This window comes from Schistocerca americana, chromosome 11, assembly GCF_021461395.2.
Source record: "Schistocerca americana isolate TAMUIC-IGC-003095 chromosome 11, iqSchAmer2.1, whole genome shotgun sequence".
NCBI lineage: Eukaryota > Metazoa > Arthropoda > Insecta > Orthoptera > Acrididae > Schistocerca > Schistocerca americana.
Genome location: NC_060129.1, coordinates 82124034 through 82146969, shown reverse-complemented (window position 1 = coordinate 82146969; position 22936 = coordinate 82124034). Strand labels below are relative to the sequence as shown.

Below are 22936 nucleotides of genomic sequence, written 5' to 3'. Positions count from 1 at the left end.
TGATACAGTCACGAATCTACGCACATTTCATAACTCTTAAAGTACGATTCTTGGTTTCCAACATCCTGTTTCACAAGTCAAGAGTCCCTACCCACTATTCATTACTCCTTACCTTATTACACATATACGTATCCATCGACACTCGTCAATATTTCGTCATTATAAATATGAAGCATAATCAAATAACTCATGTAGCCTCAGCCTATTAATCATAAACATACCTCAGCAGCATAATACACATCGTCGTAGTAAAAATAACATCATAACACCTCAGTCAAATCTCAAAATCGTCGTAGCTTCCTCCAATAATTAAAAAAATTCTCTGCTCATGTCAAAAGTGTCATCTGCCTCAAACGTACTTTAAAAATCATGAATCCATACCAGATATATCATTCAAAGCTCTCATAGTATCACAATGGTTCCAAAAAACTATGAAGAGTTCACACAGTACAGACAAAATACAATTTCGTAAGTGTGAAGTAATCCAACTCTGTAATTGCGTAAACATATGTCACTGATGTAAATAAAAAAGTTTATCTCTCAGTTACATGATCAGATAGCTGTGTAATTTGTGTGTTAGAGAAATATGGTACCGATGTGTAAAGTTGTATAAGCAAATACCATATTAGCTAGGGTTCCTTGTGGTTGCCAAACACATGGTACACAAAGTAAGCGTATACCCCCCTGAGGATTAATGTAATTATACCCTCAGGTGTTACAGATTACACCAATGGAATGAAATATATCACAGAAAACTTTCTTTGTAATTCAAAAATCTTTAAAAATAAATGTTTTAAGTATAAAATTGATCACTCAAATACGTGTACTGTAGCGCTAAATGTGCGTCTTGCTGTAAGATAATTCTGTGGAAGTGTCGTAGTTATCGTCCTCTGTAAGCTAAGTTCTGCAGAAGACAATGTACTTACCTCATGATAAACGAAAGTGAAATGCTTTGCGTATAGATATCTTAGTTATTACGCTTATTGTTGTGTTGAAGAACGTACTGTGCTGTAACGTATTGTTGTGCCATGGAAAACCCTGTCTCATTGTAGCTATACTACACAAGTTACTACTAAAACATGTTTTACTTTCCAGAATAAAACAGAAAAACTGTGCAGATATAAAACAGAAACACCGATCAAGCAACATTGTAAATTGTCACTCATTAGTAGCGTCATGAAAAAATCGTGTAGCTGTCACATAAACTAACCACTGTGCCGTCTGGTATCTCACAGAAAGTACTTTAAATCCGGAATGTATTTTCAAGTAAACCAAAATGTTGCATTAAAATCTCATTAGCAGTACTGGTAAATGTTCTAATCGTGCAACTAACAAGCAAGAATGTACACATACAATTACACTGTGTCGTCTGTTCGCAATAACAATGCATTCGTAATTTCTGTTTAAATAATTTCTCTTGGTTCTTGGCTGGATATTTAACTTCAAACATTGTTGCATGGTGACAGTTTCTAAAGCATACTAGTAACGTGAAGTGAAACGTTTTATGGCAAAGACAAAGTTAAAAGGCAGATTATCTGTCAATAAATGGTTTTACATGAGAAATGTGGTGTAAACCTTTACTCTTCCTAGTACGCAGAGTTTCAACTTCAACGCAATTATCATGTGGTATACGTCGGATTCTGTAAGGTCCATTGTAAACTAGAAAGAATTTGTGACTCAAGTGTTTCTTCTTATGTGACAATGAATGAGCTTTAATGAGAACTTTCTGACCAATATACAATTTCTTTGCATTTGCTTTACCGTGTAGTTTTCTCCTTTTGTCTGCTGCAGATTTTATATTTTTAAGAGCCAAATCAATTATGTCTTTGTGTCGAAGTTTACGTGTATTCGGGAAAGGTACAAGCTCTCTGATTCTGTTCGGTGGTTCTTCATTCTTCAGTACAAGAGTAGGTGGTAAAGCAGTGGAGTCGTGAGGCATTTCATTCAGCACGTTTTGAAATAAGTGTAAATATCTGTCCCAATGCTGATGCTTCCTGTGACAATAAAGTCTGCAAAGCTTATTGATTTCTTTCATAATCCGTTCAGACGGGTTACAATGTGGTGAGTACAGTGAAATAAAAACAGGTTTGATTTTATGGTTGCGAAGCATGCGTGACCAAACAGCAGATCTGAATTGCGGTCCGTTATCTGAAATGACTTTACTAACGTGTCCAACTTCACGTAAGAAATTTTTAACAAAGGCGTTGGATACAGACCGTCCAGTGGCTTTACGTAACGGAGTGAAAGAAACAAATTTTGAAGTAAGTTCAACAGCGACTAGAACGTACGAAAATCCATTGGATGTTCTGACAAGCGGTCCCAAGAGATCAACAGCAGCAAATTCTTTTAATTTAGCAGGAATAATAGGAAACAACGGAGCACGATGTGAGACAGTAGATGGTTTCGCCTTTTGACAAAGTTTACAAATAGACAAGACTCTTCGAATTCGCTTTTCCATATTGTTAAAATAACAAGTCGTTCGAAGAATATGATAACATTTTCGTGGGCCAAAATGTGCGTAGCTGAAATGAATGTACCAAATGAGCTTATTAACAAAATCGTCTGGAATGCAAAGTACCCATAGCTTGTCATCAACAGTGCAGCGTTTGAAGAGTATGTTGTTTCTAACCAGGTAATAATGCCGAATCTGTGTGTGTGTCTTTTCATGCCATTTGCTCTTGATGTCTTTCCAAATCGGATCTTTATCTTGTTAATGAGCAATGTCCTTTAAAGATGTGGTGATGAAGTTTTCAAAGGCGACTTTCTGGATGTAAAGAATACTGAAATTTTTCTCGAGGTTGCCTTCTGTGGTACTTTTCTCAAGCCCAGCCGGTGCGCGTGACAGTGCGTCCGCAACAATGTTCTCCTTGCCGGGAATGTAGACTATTGTGAAGCGGAATTCTTGCAGAAACAATGCCCAACGTTTTAACCTGTCATGATTTAATTTTGAAGACATAAGAAATTGTAATGCACGATGATCACTGTATACTTTTACGTGCTTACCAGAAAGAAAGAAACGGAATTTGTTAAATGCCCAAACGATAGCTAAAGCTTCTAATTCAGTAACGGAATAATTTTTTTCAGATTTTGTTAGCACTCGGCTAGCAAAAGCAATGGTTTTCTGAATGGTAGTGTCATTTTCTATGGCTTCTTGAAATAAATGGGCACCAAGACCGACTTTAGAAGAATCCGTGCTAAGGCAGAAATCTTGTGACAGATCTGGATAAGCTAAGATTGGCGCGTGAAGTAACGCTTCTTTCAAAGAATTGAATTCCAACTGTGCTTGTTCGTCCCAGTTCCAAATAGTATTTTTTCCAGTGAGAGAACAAAGTTTTGGTGTAACAAGAATTTGCATATTCAGAAAACGACGGTAAAAATTTACGAGACCTAGAAAACTGCGGACTTGTCTTTTTGTGGATGGAACTGGAATGGCTCTGATTGCTTCTAACTTTTCAGGATCCGGCTGAATGCCTTCAGAAGAAATAATATGTCCCAAAAACTTCACCTTTGTCCTACCGAATTCAGACTTTTCCAAGTTAACTGTAATTCCAGATTCTGCAAAAATACGTAACAAACTGTTGAGGATGCGATTATGTAGTTCCCATGAAGCTTCTGCTATTAGAATATCGTCCACATATAAGGTGATGTGACGTTTTAAGAACTCGGGTAATATCGAATTTAGCCCGCGAATGAATGCTGCTGAAGAAATGTTCAAACCAAAGGGAAGTTTCCGAAACTGATAACAAACGCCGAAACAAAGGAAAGCTGTGTATTTTCTACATTCTGGATGAAGTTCGATCTGATAAAAGCTGGATCTGAGATCAATGGAAGACAACACTTTTACACCATTAAAATTTTGAAGAAGTTCTTCCATCGTCTGCGGCCTGTCTGTTTCAGGAATAATGATAGTATTGATTTGTCTCGAATCTAAGACAAGCCTGATCGATCCATTTTTCTTCTCAACAACATGTAACGGATTGTTGTATGAGCTTACTGCAGGCTCAATAATGCCCTCGTCAAGCATAGATTGTATTTCTGTTCTAACACGGTCCCTATAATGCGCCGGAATTACGTATGGTCTAACACAAAATTTAGTATGCTCACGAACACGAAATTGGTATTGAAATCCCTTGATTGTTCCTGTTTTATGAGTAAAAACTGTGGAATGTGCTTGTAAAATCTCAAAAAGGTCCTGCCTATCAGTGTCATTACAATTCTCAATTGTTTGAATTTTATTCTGAATTAACTTATTAATGTCAAATGCGCCGTCGATATCATCCCTGTCAGTACTTGCAGAGTGATTGTTAGTGTCTAGTTCCGTAGAAAAGTCCGAACTGTTGTCTAACAGAACGTAAAGCCGATTAATTTCCTCATCATGGTTTGAGAGCCAGTCTTCAAATTTCAAAGCTATTGACTTACCTTCTTTCTCTAAACTTATTTCAGCATCGTGAAAGTTTAAGATTGCTTTGTATTCATTCAAAAAGTCTACTCCCAATATAATTTCCGTCGACAATAATGGAACAATGAGAAAGCTCATAGAGAAGCTGTGGCTTTGACAATAGAATTCTAAGTTGGTTTGTTGGCGTACATCTACACTTTTTCCAAAGATTGCACCTTGTAATTTAATCTTACGTAACGGAAGTGTGGGGCAATCGTTCGATTTGTTGCATTTGCTAAAGGCTGTTTCACTGATTACTGAAATGGGACTGCCAGAGTCAAGTACTGCCGTAAATTTTACATCATTTACTGTAATGTGAATCACAGGATATGCAATATTGTTATGTTTTATGTCGTGTTCCTGGAGTAAGATGTCCCTAATGTCTTCCATTTTTACGTAATTACTAGCTACGGCAGCTGCGTCGTTAGTGTCATAAGAACGTTTTGTGGCTGCCAGCGGTGTGAGTCATTGCCTATTGTCTCTTTGTTGGCGAGCGTCGTTATTGGGATTTGGAGACCTAACTTCTACAAATTCACCGTGACGAGAGGGCCCTGCTCTGTTTGAATCCCGCCAGTTCTGATGCAATTCAGGTCTGTCGTTACGATCATATCGTCTGTCGTCATGTCGGTAGATTCCATAGTTTCTTTCTTGTCGGTCACATGGTGGAGAATTTCTCCCTGAATCGTAACTGCGCGCTGGTCCGTTGCGTCTAAAGTTATTCTGTCTCACTTGATAATAATTGTTTTGGTTCCCATATTGTCTGTTTCTCTGATTGTCTCTGTGATAGTCATTACCACGGAGAGGTGATCTTTCCCTGTAATTATTACTACTCTGCCAACGGTTGTCATACTGGTGGTGTCTGTTTTGGTCACGATATGTGTTGTGAGAATAGCCCTGTCGTGTCCAGTTATTACTTCTTTCATCGCGGAATTGCGACGGATGTGACCTGTAATTGTTGTGTTCCTGTTTCCGCATTCCGCGATTGTCAGTGTCAATTTCAAATTCTTGTAACAGTCCCTGAAAAGCCTCAATGTCGTCTTTGCAACGTCCTGCCAAAATAATATGTCGTAAATGTTCAGGTAATTTGATTAAGCAAATGCGGATGAGTTCTGAGGGGCTGTATGGGTTTGACAGGTACTGATTCTTGTGCAACATGTCTTCAAAATATTTCACAAGACTGGAGAATTCAGATTGTTCGAAATGTTTCATCATTATGATACCATGTTTTACCCGGTCTTGTGTGGCTTGAGACCAATATGCTGAGAGGAAGGCATGGTAAAATTCTCCTTCACTGTGGCAATCGTGAATGACCGATCGCATTCTTACAGCTGGTTCATTCTCTAAGTAGCCACACATAAATTCTAACCTGTGCTCCAATGACCAGTTGGGAGGGAAACAATGAGAGAATTGATGGAGCCACGCTTGTGGATGAATGTCGTTGGCAGAATTCTTAAACGTTTTGAATTTACGTGTAGTAATGAACAGCTTATAGTCAAAATCATCATGTCGGCGAGTCGCATATCGGTCATTGTTAGGTCGTGTCGGCCGTTCCATCTCAAAATTCGGTGCACATTGCCAATTTCTTTCATAACTTCTGAAATGCCCTGTGTTATTATTTTGCGGCTTTTCCGTGTTTCTAAGTCCATCTTCCCAAGTTGGGGCACGAGTATCCTCTGAAATACGTAATTCTTGTATTAACTGTGTCAGCTGATCTTGTACTTCCCGGATTTCTCTTTGGTGTTGCGTATTAATCTGATTCTGATTTTGTTTGAATTTCCTAATTTGTTCGCACTCTTCAGTGTCAGTGAAGGCTACAGGTCTTGTGTCATTCAGATCATCATCTACCTTTGTAGATAAGTTAGTGACCTGATCCGAAAGTTCGGCTACTTTCTCCGATAGTGAACACATTTCCTCAGTGTGTTTTTCTGAACCAAGTTTCAGAGTATCTACTGTGTCCTTTAAGTTTTCCTGAGTTTTTGCAAGTTGCGTAACCGAATCGGTAGATGCAACTGAGTCAATTTTAGCCCACAAGGTCTCATGATTTTCATGAACAATGGCTTGCAGTTCTTTTATGGCTGCTTCGTGATTCTGTAATGCATTTTCATGCCGCGAAAAAATAGGTTGAAAATGCTCACAAATTTGTGTTTTTACGTCATTACAGACTTTTTGACATTTCGATTCAATGTTATGTAACTCAGTGGTTAAATCTTCACGTGTTTGTTCAAGTGTAGTGTCTAACTTTTGAAGATTTTGTTCCATTGTGTTTAACTTTTTGAGATTTTGTTCCACTGTGTCTAACTGTTGCTGTGTTTGTCTCTGGTGTTGTTCCATTGTGTCTAACTTTTTAAGATTTTGTTCCACTGTGTCTAACTTTTGAAGCTTTTGCTGTGTCTGTCCCATTTGTTGTATTAATTGTAATAACAATGCATTGGTGTCTGAAACATGTTCCTCAGTGCTTTTCGGCAGTGAATTCACACCGGAAACATTCACATTTTGACAAGCAGAAAATGTGTCTTGACTTATTCGAGAAAACGGTGAGGATCCAAAACCTGAATCTACAGTATTTGCGAGATCGTGTCGTGTCATTTCGGCTTCCTGAGGCGAGCTATTGCCGACCGGTCGATCGATAATGCTTCCCTCTTCACTAATTGTTTCACTGTCCACGCCATTGTTTGACGCCCGCTCCATTTCCCTGTGCACAGTTACCAAATTACTACTTTGAACATTAGTAAATTCATTACTCGGCGGCGCTGATAAGCTACGCTCGTTATCACTATTATTTCTCAGTTTAGTTTGGAGCCTAGTGTTACGTTTTTCACACGCCATTATTGTCACAGTATTTCACACGACAACACAGAAAAACACAATTTGAAGATCAAAATAAAATGACATAGCAATGGAAATAATGTCTAGTTAATTGCAGCTGCGAAATACTTGGTGCAAATCTACATGCATGCCACAACTGTTTTACTCTACAACAATGAAAAACTACAACTACAAAGGAGATTCTCTCTACAATTACGCGCTAGCAATAAACAAAAGCTACACTAAATACACAAACTACAAGAAAAAATCAGAAGATTCCAGTGAGGTATCCTAGGCTAAGGGTCGACATATGAAACGTCCCCTTTGAACAATTATACAGGACTGTGCTTAACCTGACACAGCAGCATATGACACCATTCAACATCGACAATTATTGCACAAAGTCTACTACATCACTAGAGACATTAATTTCACCAGAACTGTGCAGACACTTTTGGAAAACCGGCGATTCTATGTGGAGTTCCAAGGAAGAAAGAGTAGATGGAGAAGTCAAAGGAATGGCTTGCCTCAGGGTAGTGTCCTTTCCCCCATATTGTTCAACATATTTACAAATGACCAGCCTCAACCTTCTCTTACAAAGAGTTTCATCTATGCAGATGATCTTGCCTTAGTCACACAAGCCAGAGATTTTGACACAGTAGAAAACCAGCTTACTGTTGCTCTCAAGGACCTATCTGAGTACTACAGAGTCAATAACTTAAGACCGAACCCTGCTAAAACTCAAGTTTGTGCTTTCCACCTACGCAATCGAGAGGCCTATAGAAAACTTACAGTGTTTTGGGAAGATCAAGAGCTTGAACATTGTTTCTACCCCAAATATCTGGGTGTCACCTTAGAGCGAACGTTGACCTACAGAAAACACTGCACTAACACCAAGCAGAAAGTTGCTGCTCGTAACAACATCCTGCGGAAGCTCACTGGCAGCGTTTGGGGTGCAGATCCCAAACTACTAAGAACATCAGCCTTGGCCTTGTGTTATTCCGCAGCTGAATACGCATGTCCTGTATGGTACAAGTCATCTCATGCAAAGCAGGTTGATGTGGCCCTGAACGAAACCTGCAGGACAGTAACGGGATGCCTCAAAGCTACACCTATTGATAAACTCCATAAACTAGCAGGTATTGCTCCTCCAGACATAAGGCGTGAAGTCGCAGCCAAACTTGAGAGACATAAAGCAGATCATAACACCGATCACCTGCTACATGGATACCAGCTACCAATTAGTAGACTCAAATCTAGGAGGAGCTTCATGAGAACTACTACACCCCTCACCGGTCGGACTGGAGCAGCCAGACTATCTCAGTGGACAGCAAAATCTGACAGTAACGATTGGATGACTCCTTCTGAGACCCTTCCTCCTGGTGGAAATCAAGTCTGGACAGTGTGGAAGTCTCTAAATCGGCTCAGGAGTGGCGTCGGACGAACTAAGGACAATCTGTTTAAATGGGGCTTCATGAAGGAATCTTCCACCTTGTGTGACTGCGGAGAAGAACAGACAACCAAACATTTAATTAACTGTCCTAGATGTCCTGTATCATGTTCCACACAAGAGCTTGTTGATGTTTCAGACAATGCTGCTGCCGTTGCACAATTTTGGGCTAATACCGTTTAGTTTGTTCTTTTATGATTTGACCTGATTTGTTATATTGTATATATTGTAAATATTGTTGTAATGTTTTTGACTCGAAATAAATAAATAAACCTGACACACAATATTTTTTAGCGCAACGCAATCTGACTTTCAAAATTCCCTACTAAAGAATGGCCTTGACAAACATTAAACTATACCTTTCATAAATCACTTACCTCACAAAAATCTTCGCTGCTCAAGCTACTGCAATACAGCGAGCGCCACTACTGCCAGCTAAATAAAAGATTCAAACTACTGAAGGCACTAACTACTGATAGGGGTAGTTAGCAAATGAAAGATATTAATAGAGAACAAACAATGTATTTACCTTAATATCATCACAAGTCATAATATATATATCAGTTCATGACAAATTGCAAACCTCCGCCATCTCTCTCCCCACATCCACCACTGCTGGCGGCTCACCTCCAACTGCGCAACGCTACGCGCTGTTCACAGCCAGCTGCTGCTGCCCAACACTACAATGGCAGACAACAATGCAAACTAGCCACAGACTGCACACAGCACAGCCAGTGATTTTCATATTGAGCGCTACGTAACGTTGCCAATAAGAAAACATAAACAGCCTACTTACAACAGGTCTCGGTCACGCCTTATTCGCATTGACGGAACTTTGAACAGTGGACGTTACACTTCAGATGTGTTACGACCCGTGGCTCTACCCTTCATTCGATCCCTGCGAAACCCTACATTTCAGCAGGATAATGCACGACCGCATGTTGCAGGTCCTGTACGGGCCTTTCTCGATACAGAAAATGTTCGACTGCTGCCGTGGCCAGACATTCTCCAGGTCTCTCACCAATTGAAAACATGTGGACAATGGTGGCCGAGCAACTGGCTCGACACAATACGCCAGTCACTACTCTTGATGAACTGTGATACAGGTACAGCTGCATGGGCAGGTGTACCTGTACACGCTCTGTACAAGCTTTGTTTGACTCAATTCCCAGGCGTATCAAGGCCGTTACTACGGCCAGAGGTGGTTGTTCAGGGTACTGATTTTTCAGGATCTATGCACCCAAAGTGCGTGAAAATATAATCACATGTCAGTTCTAGTATAATATGTTTGTCCAACTAATACCCGTTTATCATCTACATTTATTCTTGGTGTAGCAATTTTAATGGCCAGTAGTGTTTTTAGGTGTGGAGAATGATTATTATTATTTGGAGGATAAGAACGTATCTTTCACTGACAAGCAAAACATGGGATTATTGCAAACTCTGATTAAGAATCACGAGCCTAGCCCTGCAATTACTTCTGCGCTATGCTCGCGAATTTCACCTTGAATTCCATCTCCGAGCGTAGCTAAGCCATTGAAATCTCTTCTGGCTGTATAAATGAAATGAGGCCTCGAGTGTGATGAGAGCCGCCGTCACAGCCGTGAGGGCAGCGTAACACGTCTTCTGTCTTCGAGCTCTCGACCGACCGACACTGCAGACAGACCTCGTCTCACGACAATGCTTAGAATGGCGCTCCCACGTTTCGCCCTCACATTGTCACTATCGATATCTGAGTGCTTACACAATGCTGAGAATAGCGTTAAGCTGGTCACATCGTTTTATGCAATGAAGGGTTCTGACACACTCCTTACAATGTCTATAAGCTTCAGTAAGAGTTCTAAATTCTCTGATTTTCCGGTGACGCTCGCTTTGCGAACTGTAAAAGTTTGTGGGAGGAAGTGTTTTGTTGCTGACTCTTCTCCGAAAGCGCTCTCGGACCGTCAACAGCACCTCTCCTCCGGATGGGTGACTTTCCTCTCGGGATGTCTGCCACTGGAGATTTTTCACCATCTCCCTAATGCTCTCTACCTGACTTACCAATCGCGTTACCAGATGTGCCCCTGATTTTTGTATCTTCTCGATCTCTTCTGTTAATTCTACTTCGCAGACAATACAGACTGTCTTTTATCTGCGGCCGTATCACGAAAGTAATCAATCAGTATGGAGTATTGTCTGACATTTGCTGTGCATTGCTCACGTGTGTTCCTGAACTTCCATTGAGTGTGTTATGTTTGTTGTTGAAATAACATATCAACTAAACTGAGCGTACAAAGTATGAACAACTAGCTCAAAAATTAGTTTGAAATGATTTTAAAATGAAATGTACAAATCATTGTTTGAATGTATGTCTGATGACTGACAACGTTAAGTACGTTAGTGGAATGGCCGTGCGCAGATATTGAGGCATAAAAAGGTGCACTGACGCTGCCGTACTTGTGTTGATATGGAATACATGCCCTTCTATAAAAATGCAAAATAAATACACTCCTGGAAATTGAAATAAGAACACCGTGAATGCATTGTCCCAGGAAGGGGAAACTTTATTGACACATTCCTGGGGTCAGATACATCACATGATCACACTGACAGAACCACAGACACATAGACACAGGCAACAGAGCATGCACAATGTCGGCACTAGTACAGTGTATATCCACCTTTCGCAGCAATGCAGGCTGCTATTCTCCCATGGAGACGATCGTAGAGATGCTGGATGTAGTCCTGTGGAACGGTTTGCCATGCCATTTCCACCTGGCGCCTCAGTTGGACCAGCGTTCGTGCTGGACGTGCAGACCGCGTGAGACGACGCTTCATCCAGTCCCAAACATGCTCAATGGGGGACAGATCCGGAGATCTTGCTGGCCAGGGTAGTTGACTTACACCTTCTAGAGCACGTTGGGTGGCACGGGATACATGCGGACGTGCATTGTCCTGTTGGAACAGCAAGTTCCCTTGCCGGTCTAGGAATGGTAGAACGATGGGTTCGATGACGGTTTGGATGTACCGTGCACTATTCAGTGTCCCCTCGACGATCACCAGTGGTGTACGGCCAGTGTAGGAGATCGCTCCCCACACCATGATGCCGGGTGTTGGCCCTGTGTGCCTCGGTCGTATGCAGTCCTGATTGTGGCGCTCACCTGCACGGCGCCAAACACGCATACGACCATCATTGGCACCAAGGCAGAAGCGACTCTCATCGCTGAAGACGACACGTCTCCATTCGTCCCTCCATTCACGCCTGTCGCGACACCACTGGAGGCGGGCTGCACGATGTTGGGGCGTGAGCGGAAGACGGCCTAACGGTGTGCTGGACCGTAGCCCAGCTTCATGGAGACGGTTGCGAATGGTCCTCGCCGATACCCCAGGAGCAACAGTGTTCCTAATTTGCTGGGAAGTGGCGGTGCGGTCCCCTACGGCACTGCGTAGGATCCTACGGTCTTGGCGTGCATCCGTGCGTCGCTGCGGTCCGGTCCCAGGTCGACGGGCACGTGCACCTTCCGCCGACCACTGGCGACAACATCGATGTACTGTAGAGACCTCACGCCCCACGTGTTGAGCAATTCGGCGGTACGTCCACCCGGCCTCCCGCATGCCCAATATACGCCCTCGCTCAAAGTCCGTCAACTGCACATACGGTTCACGTCCACGCTGTCGCGGCATGCTACCAGTGTTAAAGACTGCGATGGAGCTCCGTATGCCACGGCAAACTGGCTGACACTGACGGCGGCGGTGCACAAATGCTGCGCAGCTAGCGCCATTCGACGGCCAACACCGCGGTTCCTGGTGTGTCCGCTGTGCCGTGCGTGTGATCATTGCTTGTACAGCCCTCTCGCAGTGTCCGGAGCAAGTATGGTGGGTCTGACACACCGGTGTCAATGTGTTCTTTTTTCCATTTCCATGAGTGTATTTATGCACAACCGACGCAAAAGAGTTACATGTTTTGCACCTGTTACTGTCCTTCAAATTAGTCACCAGCGTTGTGTAGAACCCGTTGCCAGCGATGTGGAAGGTGTAGTATACGGTTAGCAGAGCCTGCTCTGTTGATGGTGCGAATGGAGCGGTCTACTGCCGGTCGAATCTCTGGAATAGTTGCGAAGCGAATGCCACGAAGTGGTTCCTTCATCTTCGGAATCAAATCAAAGTGACCAGAACTTACGTCCGGGCAGTATGGCGGTTGCGGGCTCCTTCGCTGTTAACAATTAGGGGTACTTCGTACAGTCCCCGTCTGAGTGGAGCGGTCTCACAATCAGTTGGCTGTAGGCGGTGGTAGGGAATGTTGTGAAAGCCGGAAAATCTGTTGTAGGCTCCTGTTATCTGAGAGTGACGACTCGTGTTACTTAGCAGACTGTAACTGCAGCGTTACAGCTATTCGGGGAACATACGATTGGAGATTGTTCTCCGATTCTCCTGAGCTACAAGTGAACTGATCATAAGATTCCACACGATAAGTGCACGGTGTAGTGTGAATATTGCCACTTATTTCATTTTGTAATTAATCAAAGAATGAGACCATCTGCGCTGCAGAGAGAGACATAAATTAAATTCTAGAACAGATCTGACTCGAAGATTCATTCTAACCGTACACCTTATATGGCTCTAACGTTGCTACTGTGCAGTTTATACTCGTTGCACAGAGCACATAGCAAATCAGTATGAAATACTTTACAGCAAGTAAAAACTTGTTGGCTACTTACGCTTATCAAATGATGAAGCGTGTATTTTTCAGTTCTCGTTGAAGTTTCGAATGTTGTTCCTAGGAATGTATTTCAGGTGTTTCATTCGAAAGAAAGGTTGTCTCTTGTTACTGAACAGTGTTTACTTGATAATACTTTGACATACCTACCTTCATCTTACTTTAGCTGCAGTTTTACTTCAGTTGTTATATAATGCAAAGAGGGTGCAAATGAGTGACTGTAGGATTAATTTTTTGTATCCTTTATTGAAGAAAAGAAAAAATGTGTAGTGAAACTATTTGAATTTTACTCCACAGACATTTGCTGGACTCCAGTCTGGGAGGCTGTGTCCTTGTCCCCACTGGCCTCAAATAGTTTCGGTGCTTCTCGCAGTGCAGCTGCCGTGACGTCATGGTTCCAGCGTTCGGCCCTCTCCTGCGGTGTCAGCCCCTCCTGACCGATGGCACTCAGGTCAGCACCGAACCTCACCAGTAGCCGTGCCGTTTTTGTGTAGCCCCAGGTTGCGGCCAAGTGGAGAGGGGTGTCGTCATTCTCGTCCTTGGCGTCGACCACACTCTCCAGCAGAACCGCCAACGCCCCCAAACTCCCATTCTTTGCTGCCCAGTGTACTGGCGTCTGGCCTTCGTGGTCCATCGCCTGCACATCCGCCCCGTTCTCCAGTAGATACTTCACCACCTCCAACTGTCCGTACCTCGCCGCCCAGTGCAGTGGTGTCCGCCCTTCCCTGTCTCTCGCCCCCACATCCGCTCCGTACCTCAGCAGACACTGCACCACGTTCAAGTATCCGTCGATTGACGCAGGGTGAAGGGCTGTCCAGCCATACTTCTCTTCCTTCGCCTCCACGTTCGCCCCCAACTTCAGCAGCCTCTCCACCTCTTCCACTATCCCGTCATCTGCCATCTTGATCATCCAGCTGTTCATTTGAGAAAGCTCCCTACACAAAACAGACACATTCTCATACTTTACTAGAAACACACACATACATTATCAAGAAAACTATCTGATGCGAAACAGACAAGAATTAATGAAACGCTACTGTCTAGTTCTAAATTACCAATATAAAACATTCTGCCTTTATCTTATAGAATTCTGTGTCGCTTAAAGTACACATATATCATTGCATCCCTGTATGCATGTGCATTTCTCATTAAAAATCCGTGTTCTCAATCACTCAAGAAATTCTGTTGACACGTTTTCTCAGAGTCATACTTGACATTCACTTCCTCTCACCTTCAGATCTAAGAACTGACCTGCACTGAAACAGGTTCTTAATACCTCTATTACAGGTCCTTTGTGTGCAGCAAACGTTTCTGAAACTAGCAAAGACACTAAACATATGCAGCTGAGTTTTTAAAACAGTTCCCTGACATCTTCATAGTTAATTTCGCAACTCAACCACATCAAATACAGGAACTTATTGTTTGACATGATGCACAGATACGTCTGCATAACACACTCAACCACATACACGCATGCATCCACACACACACACACACACACACACACACACACACACACACACACACACACACAATCCACTTGCAAGTAAATTCTTGTGCCTGCCATGTATCTGAAGGCGACTTCAAAACCTGTGGACTTACAGACTAAAGTAATGTCTCATGTAGGTTACAATAACAAAACTTCTTGTAAGTAAACCTTGGCTTTTCCAATACGCTGTATACGTAACACTACTGATGTGTGCACTGAGAAACAAACAATTCTGTTTTCATTGGTTCACCACAGTGAACCTAGCACACAAAGTATATTGATGTACTGCAAACTGTGTTACTTGTGGGGAGAAGTAAAACTCAGCAACACCCATACAAAAGAAAAGCAAGAACATTCTGAGAAAAATAACGCCACAGCTGTATCTAGAGAATGTCTCTATTGTGTCACCCGACTAGTTTCGACGGCACGTTACCGCCATCCTCAGGGCCTACCACTGCCAAGAGGGTATTTGATTTCCTTGGCGCATTTGCTGTGGGATCCTTATTGCCAGAAGATATGGGCTGGCTTTTATCATGTTACTCGACAACGTCCTTTCCTCGGTCGTAATAATCCAGTTATTCCTGAGCTATGATTTTCTTACAGGAAACGTTCACTTCTGTCACTTTGACACACACTATGTGATCAAAAGTATCCGGACACAAAAAAAACAAAGAATTGGGCGCTCCGCTGAACTAACGGACTTCGAACGTGGTCAGGTGATTGGGTGTCACTTGTGTCATACGTCTGTACGCGAGATTTCCACACTCCTAAACATCCCTAGGTCCACTGTTTCCGATGTGAAAGTGAAGTGGAAACGTGAAGGGACATATACAACACAAAAGCGTACAGGCCGACCTCGTCTATTGACTGACATACCGCTGACAGGTGAAGAAGGTCGTAACGTGTAATAGGCAGACATCTATCCAGACCATCACACAGGAATTCCAGACTGCATCAGGATCCACTGCAAGTACTATGACAGTTAGACGCGAGGGGAGAAAACGTGGATTTCATGGTGGAGTGGCTGCTCATAAGCCACACATCACGCCGGTAAATGCCAAACGACGCCTCGCTTGGTGTAAGAAGCATAAACATTGGACGATTAAACAGTGGAAAAACGTTGTTTGGAGTGACGAATCACGGTACACAATGTGGCGATCCGAAGGCAGGGTGTTACGAATTCCCGGTCAACGTCATCTACTAGCGTCGATACCTCTCCTCAGTGCAGCATTCCGTGAAGAATGGGCTGCCATTCCTCGAGAATTCTTCCAGCACCTTATAGAACGTGCGCTTGCGAGAGTGGAAGCTGTCATCAAGGCTAAGGGTGGGCCAACACCATACTGAATTCCAGCATTACCGGTGGAGGGCGCCACGAAGTTGTAAGTCATTTTCAGCCAGGTGTCCGGATACTTTTGATCACATAGTGTATCTTTTTTGGATTTCTACTAAACTTCCTTCTTGCTGATCACCAAGATGACTTAATCTGCATATTCGTCACATACCATCTACATGTCGAGAAGCCAGAGTTCTCGAAATGTTTCGGGAGCTGTCTCCATGTAAGTTGCATGTAATGTTGTGGAAGAAGAAATCCCTGTTGACTTGGACTTCTCAATAATAGTGTAAGTTTTCCACAGACATTGATTCTGGTGTCCTCACTCAATAATAGTGTAAGTTTTCGACAGACATTGATTCTGGTGTCCTCATCCATTAGAATATAACAGAGGATGCCCATTCGTTAAATGCCATTTTGCTCACACACGTAATTAAAAACTGTGTTTAATTCAGTTACACACTTTGTACTGGTAATAAACATTAGGCGTACGGCTAACTGTGATTTTCAGACTGACGTGACATGGAGAATACACGTGCCTGTACATTCTGTGAACGGCTCTGAGGTGCTCCTACCTGTAGCCATGGTGTGTGGCAGGGGGCTAGAATCTTTCTCAGCTGCGTTTTTAGCCAGGGGAGGTTCGAGAACATTTCTCCACGGCAGCGACACGTCGCTTGACGCCAGTCCTTCTCCCTCCGACAGTTGCTGGCTTCCCCTGGAATGTTGCTCCTGGTTTCCCTCGGCGCCCCTCTCGGGCCCCGAGCGGCCATTGGGCCTCAAACTGCCCCTGGTGTTACTGTTTACTATGCGCTCTAAAATTTTGTAATCCGCCTTGAGTAATGTTGTCATTCCATAGTCTAGCAGTAATGTAAAGTAAATTCGTAAGGCACGATTGGCTGGGAGCCCCACAGCAAGAACTTTCAGCCTCCCTCGGACAAATCTCCACTATAGCTGCTCATACGATTCCAAAGGTTGTCCACCTGTGGCTAGCGGCTGTGGCCGAGCGGTTCTAGACGCTTCAGTCTGGAACCGCGCCTACAGTATGGTCACAAGTTCGAATCCTGCCTTGCACATGGATGTGTGTGATGTCCTTAGGTTAGTTAAGTTTAAGTAGTTCTAAGTTCTAGGGGACTGATGACCTCAGATGTTAAGTCCCATAGCGCTCGGGGCCATTTGAACCATTTTTGTCCACCTGTGCCTGCTGCTTTATTTGTTGCATATGATTGCAAGTACCTTCTTCCGCAGACCTGCCTCTTACGATAGCACCTTCTTCCTGGTGCTCTGTACTTGTCCCTGGATTCAGATATTTGTTGTTGTTGTTGTTGTTGTTGTTGTTGTTGTTATCTTCATTTCGAGGAATGCTTTTATGCAGCTGTCCATGCTATCCTATCCTGTGCGAGCCTCTTTGTCTCCGAATAACTACTGCAACCTACATCCTTCTGAATCTGCTTAATGTAGTCATCTCTTGGCCTCCATCTACGTTTTTTACCCCACCTTTCCCCCTACATTTCCCTCCAGTACTAAATTGGTGATCCCTTGGTGTCTAAAAACGTGTCCAATCAACCGGTCCCTCCTTTCATTCAAGTTGTGGCACAAATTTCTTGTCTCCTCAATTCTATTAAATACCTCCTCATTAGTTATGTCAATACCCATCTAATCTTCAGCATTCTTCTGTAGCACCACATTTAGAAAGCTGCTATTCTCTTTTTGTCTAAACTATTTATCGTCCATGTGTCACTTCCATACATGGCCACACTCCAAATACTTTCAGAAAGGACTTCCTGACACTTAAATCTGTACTCGATGTTAACAAATTGCTGTTGTTCAGAAACGCTTTCCTGTACTGGAAAACAGAGTCTGGAATACATCCAGCAAATTATTGAGGACAAGTTCTATGTGCTATTCTGAGATGAAGGGTTTGGCACAGGAGAGAATTTCGTGGTGGGTCGCACCAAATCATTCAGACGAGTGATGACTCCAACACACGGGTCTGTAATTCTGTCCTCAACACTGGCAAACACATGGTGGGGGCAGGGCGTGCTGGACGCAAGAGTTCGTCTACAGAGGCTGATATTCGCGCTCCTATTTGGTGCCTTATGCTTACGAGATGTTGAGGTTTAATGTCCTCCACTGCAATCGATAGAAGGTTGCCCTCGTGAGTCAGCACCTGATGGGGTGCTTGTGAAAGCTTGCAGCTATGTGGAGACGCTAACAAGTCATCTTTAGGGTGTCGTCTTGCGCACTCTAGGCTTACGCAGTATTCTTCCCTACAGCTAAAAGTTTCGCCGGGCCAGTACTTGGAGCCTGAGACACCAGAAATGAAAAATTGTAAACACGCTGCTGCCCTCTGTGATCTGTGCTGCAGTGTTCCTGGTGCAGGTTATAAGCGACACACGCAATACTTATGTTCATCTTCTCTTTATCAAGCATGATGGCTTTTGAAGGTTTCTCACTGTCAGCAGTAGCAGTGACAACAAACAACTTTAATGTGTATTTTGTGTAAACAGGTTTACAGTGATCTGTACATGTTGGAGAACGAGTCCTCAGCTCTAATCTGCCTGATTACAAACAGCCACTGTGTCTGATTCTGTGCTGGGCAGCCCACCCCAGTGACGAAATTATCCAATGTTCGCTTCGTCCAGAGGCTTCATCAGAAAACACAGATAACAAGTGGTTGTCTACATGGCATTTGAGATAATTAATCACTCTAAGTAAGGATACATGGCTTAAAGAGCATAAAAATTTTTAAAGCTGAAAAAAACTTGCCTCTTCCGTGACTTTTGCTAGCTAACTTACCTGCTAATAAATAAAGTTCAGTTCAGAGATACAGTGACCCAGTTATGCGAAGCTAGTGAATGCATTATGTGCTACCTGCAAATGCTTTTTGTAGTTGTCAATCAAGTCAAAATACCACTAAGGAACACAGTGGCAGACACTATAGGTAGTGAGACACATACGTGTATACACACATCGAATAAAGTTTTGCATCACCTCGATTCCGAGAGTTTCGGTACCTGTATAGAAAATTGGAATAGAGATCAACATAAACATCATTTCCGCCCTTTTTATTCCTCATGAAAACCACACATTGCATGTTGTACCACCATACAGCGAGACCTTCAGAGGTGGTGGTCCAGATTGCTGTGCACAGTGGCCAGTACTATGTCCTCTCCATTGGTGCATGCCTGTATTCGTCGTAGTATACTATCAACAAGTTCATCAAGGCACTGTCGGTCCAAATTGCCCCACTTCTCAACGGCGTAGATCCCTCAGAGTGGTTGGTGGGACACGACACCACGTCGTCCATAAATAGCCCTTTTCAATCTATCCCAGGCATGTTCAATAGGGTTCATGTCTGGAGAACATGCTGGCCACTCTAGTCGAGCGATGTCGTTCTCCTGATGGAAGTCATCCACAAGATGTGCACGATGGGGGCGCGAATTGTCGTCCATGAAGACGAATGCCTCGCCAATATGCTGCCAATATGGTTGCACTATCGGTGGTAGGACGGCATTCACGTATCGCACAGCCGTTACGGCGCCTTCCGTGAGCACCAGCGGCGTACGTCAGCCCCAAACGATGCCACCCCAAAACAGCAGCGAACATTCACCTTGCAGCACTCGCTGGGCAGTGTGTCTAAGGCGTTCAGTCTCGCCGGTTAGCATCCTAACACGTCTCTGACGATTGTCTGGTTGAAGGCATCTGCGGCGCTCATCGGTGAAGAAACCGTGATGCCCATCCTGAGTGGTCCATTCGGCATCTGTACCGCGCTGCATGGTGTCTTCGTAGCAAAGATGGACCTCGCCACGGAAGTCGGGATTGAAGCTGCGCATAATGCAGCTTATTGGACACTGCTTGAGTCGTAAAACGACCTCCTGTGGCTGCACGAAAAGCATTATTCAACACGGATGCGTTGCTTTCAGGTTTCGTCCGACCCATGATCCGTAGGTAGCGGTCATTCACTGCAGTAGTAGCCCTTGGGCGGCGTCACCGAGGCGTGTCATCGACAGTTCCGATCTCTCTGCATCTCCTACGTGTCTGAAGAACATCGCTTCGGTTCACTCCTAGACACCTGGACACTTCCCTTGTTGAGAGCCCTTCATGGCACAAAGTAACAATGCGGACGCGATCGAACCGCGGTATTGACCGTCTAGGCACGGTCGAACAACAGATAACACGAGCAGTGTAACTCATTCCTGGTGGAATGACTGGAACTGATCGGCTGTTGGACCCTTTCCGTCTAATAGCCGCTGCTCGTGCACGATTTGGTCGGGTTTAGTGACATCTCTGAACATTCAAAGGGACTGTGTCTGAGATACAATATCAGCAGTCAACATCTATCTTCAGGAGTTCTGGGAACTCGAGTGATGCGAAACTTTTTTGGTGTGTGTAGAACCGGGGAACACAAGTGAGTGCCTAAGCTCGTGCTTACCTTGCCTCGTCTTTCGTGAGTGCCAAGCTCTGCTGTATAACCATCAGCTGTAAGTGACCCTTTAACAGGTTAATAGCGCCAGCATCCGTGAGACCGGGGAAGGAGCCAGTCAGCGCACGCACAGCCCCGGCTGCCTCGAGACTGGGGACGGAGTGAGTCTGCGCAGGCGCTGCCTGGTCTGCCGTGACACTCTGTGTCGAGTGAGTCTGCTGTATAGCCATCAGCTGTAAGTGACCCTTCAAGAGGTTAATGGCGCCAGCATCTGTGAGGCCGGGCACGGAGCGAGCCAGCGCACGCACGGCCTCGGCTGCTTGTAGACCGGGGATGGAGTGAGCCTGCACAGGCACCGCCTCAGCTGCCACGACACTGGCTGTGGAGTCGCTCTGCGCAGGCGCAGTCTCGCCTCCCGTGACACTGGCTGTGGAGTCGGTCTGCGCAGGCGCTGCCTCAGCTGCCACGTCCTCCATCTTCAGAGCTTGTGCCATCGGAGATTATCCTGAAACGTGACATCGCCAACTGAGCAGCCCTTTGCCCTTAAGGGGCTCCGGAAAGGCTCAAAATCATGAAAAGTTCAATTTTTACTTTTTTGCGTTTTCTGAATCTGCAGACTATTACTTTTTAATAGATATATAATTTATTCAATTCCGAAGACTACAACTATTTTTAAATTTTTTTTTGAAATGTGTTCTACATGGGCGTGACCCACTGTGGCGCTGTTAAACTGCTGTCAAATGATGGTATTATTAACGTCCGTGTTCATCAGGTACATTTTAGTGATGTGAGATAAAGTATGTGTTGTGGCTAACCTGTGATGGTTCAATATATATCGCTGGTGTGATTGTCGATTGTTTCATGTTTATTTACTCTGTCGTTATCTCTAAAATATTCGAAATTAATTCTGTTTCTTGAGTCTCTGTTTTGTTGAAGTATAATAATGAGTAAAAGTAAAGTTATTAGAAATCCTCTGAAGGCTTTTAAGAAAAGGAGAAATGTTGGAAAGCCAAAGGTATGTGTTATTACTGTAAACAATAAAGACGATAACGAAGTGAGTGAACCTAACCTCTCAAGTACACCTGCCCATAGCAGTCAAAGTGGGAAAGAAAATTCTTCACAGAAGAAGCTTGGTTCAATGAGTGAAAACTATTAATGTTTTATGGGCGAATCGGATGTGAATGAAATATTTGATATGTCGGTTCTCAAAGGAATTTTTTCAAACTGTGTAAGATGTATTCATTGTAGTGAAGTTGGTCTGGAACTCTCCATAATAAAGCACGTAGGACTTGCTAGTGAAATACAACTGAAATGTGATAAGTGTTCATACATGACCACCTTTTGGAACAGTGTTGCAGTAACTGCAACTGAAGAAAATGGTAGCAAAATCTACGAACACAACAACGAGCGATGCTTGCTTTAGACAAGGAACGCCTTCGGGCTGCAGATAGGGCTGTAAAGAGTCTAGAAATACAAGCAAGAGTAAACAGGAGGAGGAACAAGAGGAAGCTGGAGGAGGAGTTTGCAGAGGATGAAGATAATCCATCCTATGGACCTGGAATGCACTAAAAAGTTAATCCAATCTTTGTCGCTCGTTTCCCAAAACTTTTATTTTCTCATACTAATTACATGTTTTCTAAGGATCTTCCAAACATATTTGTTTCAAACTTTCAGTAAATGTTACACAGTACCTTCTGCATAATTTAACACAGCCTTTTTCCAAAAAACTGTATATTTTTGAATATATAAATAAAAAATTGCAAAAAATGTTGTGAATTTTCATTACAATTGAAAAAAAATCATCTTTAATAACTGAACTAAAATTTTGTAAAATCCCTGTGTTAAGTTGTAGCCCATATTCCAATAAATAATCTGTAAAAAGTTCAACTTCCTACCTCAAATACTTTGTGAGGAAAGATGTAATTTATCAGCGTTATTTTAACATTGCACGTATAGGGCGTTCCGGAGCCCCTTAAACACCACACCTGGTACATTTAGGGGTCACAGGCAGATCTGTGGCAAGCATCAGTCAGGAAAGGTTGTTCACCACAAGTCAGGTACAGCACCATGTGTCCTCGTAGTGTCACAATGGTGCCTCAGGTGAAAGCATCAGCAACACAATTTTCCAAATTTCCCGAATTATTTCAGAGCCCTTGCTTTGCGAAACATACACTACTGGCCATTAAAATTGCTGCATCACGAAGGCGCCGTGCTACAGACGCGAAATTTAACTGACAGCAAGAAGATGCTGTGATATGCTTTTCAGAGCATTCACACAATGTTGGCGCCGGTGGCGACACCTACA

The 22936-nt window shown here is 43.5% G+C and overlaps 1 protein-coding gene across 2 annotated transcripts; it reads right to left on the bottom strand.

Annotated features, from left to right (window-relative positions):
• Nucleotides 1-13615: 13615 nt before the first annotated feature.
• Nucleotides 13616-21122, bottom strand: LOC124553900 (26S proteasome non-ATPase regulatory subunit 10-like). 2 transcript variants are annotated; one of them, XM_047127913.1, is made up of 2 exons: nt 20641-21122; nt 13616-14324 (listed from the first exon to the last, which is right to left on the bottom strand). In XM_047127913.1, exons 1-2 carry the CDS (start codon nt 21105-21107, stop codon nt 13676-13678), a joined length of 1116 nt encoding a protein of 371 aa, XP_046983869.1. In that variant the 5' UTR covers nt 21108-21122; the 3' UTR covers nt 13616-13675. The 2 variants fall into 2 exon arrangements, with proteins under 2 accessions (XP_046983869.1, XP_046983870.1); XM_047127914.1 differs by having other exon boundaries at nt 13616-14303.
• Between the last annotated feature and the right edge of the window lie 1814 nt (nt 21123-22936).

Coding starts and splice junctions, on each gene's coding strand:
- LOC124553900 (XM_047127913.1), bottom strand. CDS start 21,107: ATGGAGGACGTGGCAGCTGAGGCAGCGCCTGCGCAGACCGACTCCACA. Junction 14,325..20,640: donor CTCACGAAAGACGAGGCAAG/GTAAGCACGAGC, acceptor TGTTTTGTGTAG/GGAGCTTTCTCAAATGAACA.